This window comes from Buteo buteo, chromosome Z (assembly GCF_964188355.1).
Source record: "Buteo buteo chromosome Z, bButBut1.hap1.1, whole genome shotgun sequence".
In the NCBI taxonomy this organism is placed as follows: domain Eukaryota; kingdom Metazoa; phylum Chordata; class Aves; order Accipitriformes; family Accipitridae; genus Buteo; species Buteo buteo.
Window position 1 is genome coordinate 71,775,432 of NC_134204.1, and position 2,065 is coordinate 71,777,496.

Below are 2,065 nucleotides of genomic sequence, written 5' to 3' on the forward strand. Positions count from 1 at the left end.
CTAATGAGCGGTAAACGTACTGGGAAGGATAATGATTTTAGGTGAGTGTTACCTGTGGAGATCCCTGATTGAATAGCTCTGCTTAAACTATTCCTTTGTTAATGACTATGACTTGTGCATTTGTTGCCATCTTGGCTACTGAGGTAGGATTGACAGTTGGATTACCTCTTTCACTTGTGCAGTCTAAGTGATCTGAACTAGTGCTGCTGGCTACCACCTCGACTATTTCTCTCCATGTAGCTCTTCAACACATGAATGTAGTAAAGCAAGGGATGCAGCCTTTTTTCAGTTGTCCCCCTCCTTCAAAGGCAAATGTCTCAATGACAGCAGAGTAAATGACCTTTCAACAGCAAGCCTGGCACGTACCCTCCTGGTGTCTGCAGGCTACACTGAACAAGCAACCGCTTGTGGTTAGCTGATGGAGGGCCTGGTCTTTGTGCTGTGTGAGTCTCATCAGTGCTGCTCCCTTGCAAGTTGTTTTGGGTGGAGATGCCATCTGCTGCACCTGGATAAGTGGGGTGGAGGCCTCTTAAATAGTGGCAGTGTGGGTTTGGGTTGCTAGGAGTGGTCAGAATGAAGAAAGTTAGAGGTATGGTAGTGCTGGTGATATTGTTATCAACTTTGTGGTACTCTGAGGACTCCTGGCTCAGGCTCTTTGCTCGATTTCTGCTGAACTTCCTAGGTTTCATCTTCTGGGGCACTGCTGCAGCTCTGGCCTTTGGTGGGGTTTGGTGGATCCTCATGTGCAAGGACTATGGATATTTATATCAGGAATTTTTCTTGCCTCTGCCTGGCTGTTTGGCTGTTGCAGCTGCAATTATCTTGCTACCTACTGGAGTTTTGGCTATCTCTGTTTCTGCTAAGTGTTCCCGCTATAAGCAAGGAACTCTCATGTACTTGCTGCTGGTCCTTCTTTGCCTAGAAATGTCTTTCACAGTTCTGGCACAGATCTATTCTATTTGGATGGCTTCTGAGCTGAAAAGCTCTATAGGTTACCTTGTCTATCACTACAATGGGACACACTCCGAGGCTCCTGGCAACAGCACTATGGATGTGGTACAGAGGAAGCTGCAGTGTTGTGGGGCCCAAAACTACACAGACTGGCTAAAGGAAACAGCTGCTTCTTGGCATCTTCCAGCTGAAAAAGCTTATGTACCTGAAAGCTGCTGTAAGGAGGAGTATTTTCACTGCAGGGGTGACTTAGGCCATCTGGAGCAGTTTTTTCAGGAAGGCTGTCTAAAGAAGCTGGAAGACCAGTTGCATTTTATCATGCTCTACATGTTTTGGTGCTGTATTGTGGTAAGTGTCTTGGAGCTGTTGGCTGGTGTCAGCAATGGCATCCTCATGAGGCATCAGACTTTCCACAACCTCCGATTTCTGGAGTCATCTAACTTCTTGTAGGCCTGCAGACACTGTCAGCATTGCTGGACCTACTGCATATTTCCTTGGTTTTGTAACACTCTGCAGCTGCACTGGAAGAAAACTTTTTTTTAAAATACTTGCATGTAAATCAAACATTGTTCATTGCTGGATTTTTTTTTTTCGCTAGTGTTACAATATTAGATCAGTTTTCACCCAGTTCTTGTTTGATAAGCATCCTGTGTCTTAAAAACTTCATTGCTGGAAGTCACAGCAGGGAGGGGAAGGTCTTCAGCATGTGTAAACATGAAACTACTGTCTGTGAATGTGGGGGAAGCAGAGGTAGAGGTATGTCTTGGTCAGGGGAGCATGTTGCAAGGTCATTATCTGAACTTTTGGAATAAGTCTTAACTGCGCTAGAATCTTGAAGAGTAACTAAAGAGCAGATTCTTTCACCTTCAAACTTGTATTTAATGCTTTATGCAAAGGGTTTTCTTTTAGAAATACTAAAGTGTAATAATTTTTCTTTTTCTCCTTCAAACACTGGTTTAAAACCTAACATTTTTCAGAGAAAATAAATGTCAATTTTTGATGTGACATGAAGGTGCAATCTAAATAGAGAAGATATATTTAATAGCAGCAGAGTAATAAAATGACATACAGTAGGAGGTGTAGTTATATCAGGAGTTGCACAGGAGCAATTCCC

The 2,065-nt window shown here is 43.4% G+C and overlaps 1 protein-coding gene across 1 annotated transcript; it reads left to right on the plus strand.

The window, feature by feature from the left end:
- Positions 1–573: 573 nt before the first annotated feature.
- On the plus strand, positions 574–1,401 carry LOC142027146 (tetraspanin-3-like). The gene has a single exon (XM_075020831.1). The coding sequence runs from the start codon at positions 574–576 to the stop codon at positions 1,399–1,401; it is 828 nt and encodes a 275-aa protein (XP_074876932.1).
- Positions 1,402–2,065: the final 664 nt, after the last annotated feature.

Bases quoted from the DNA above. Each gene is read 5' to 3' on its own strand.
- LOC142027146 (XM_075020831.1), top strand. From the start codon at position 574: ATGAAGAAAGTTAGAGGTATGGTAGTGCTGGTGATATTGTTATCAACT.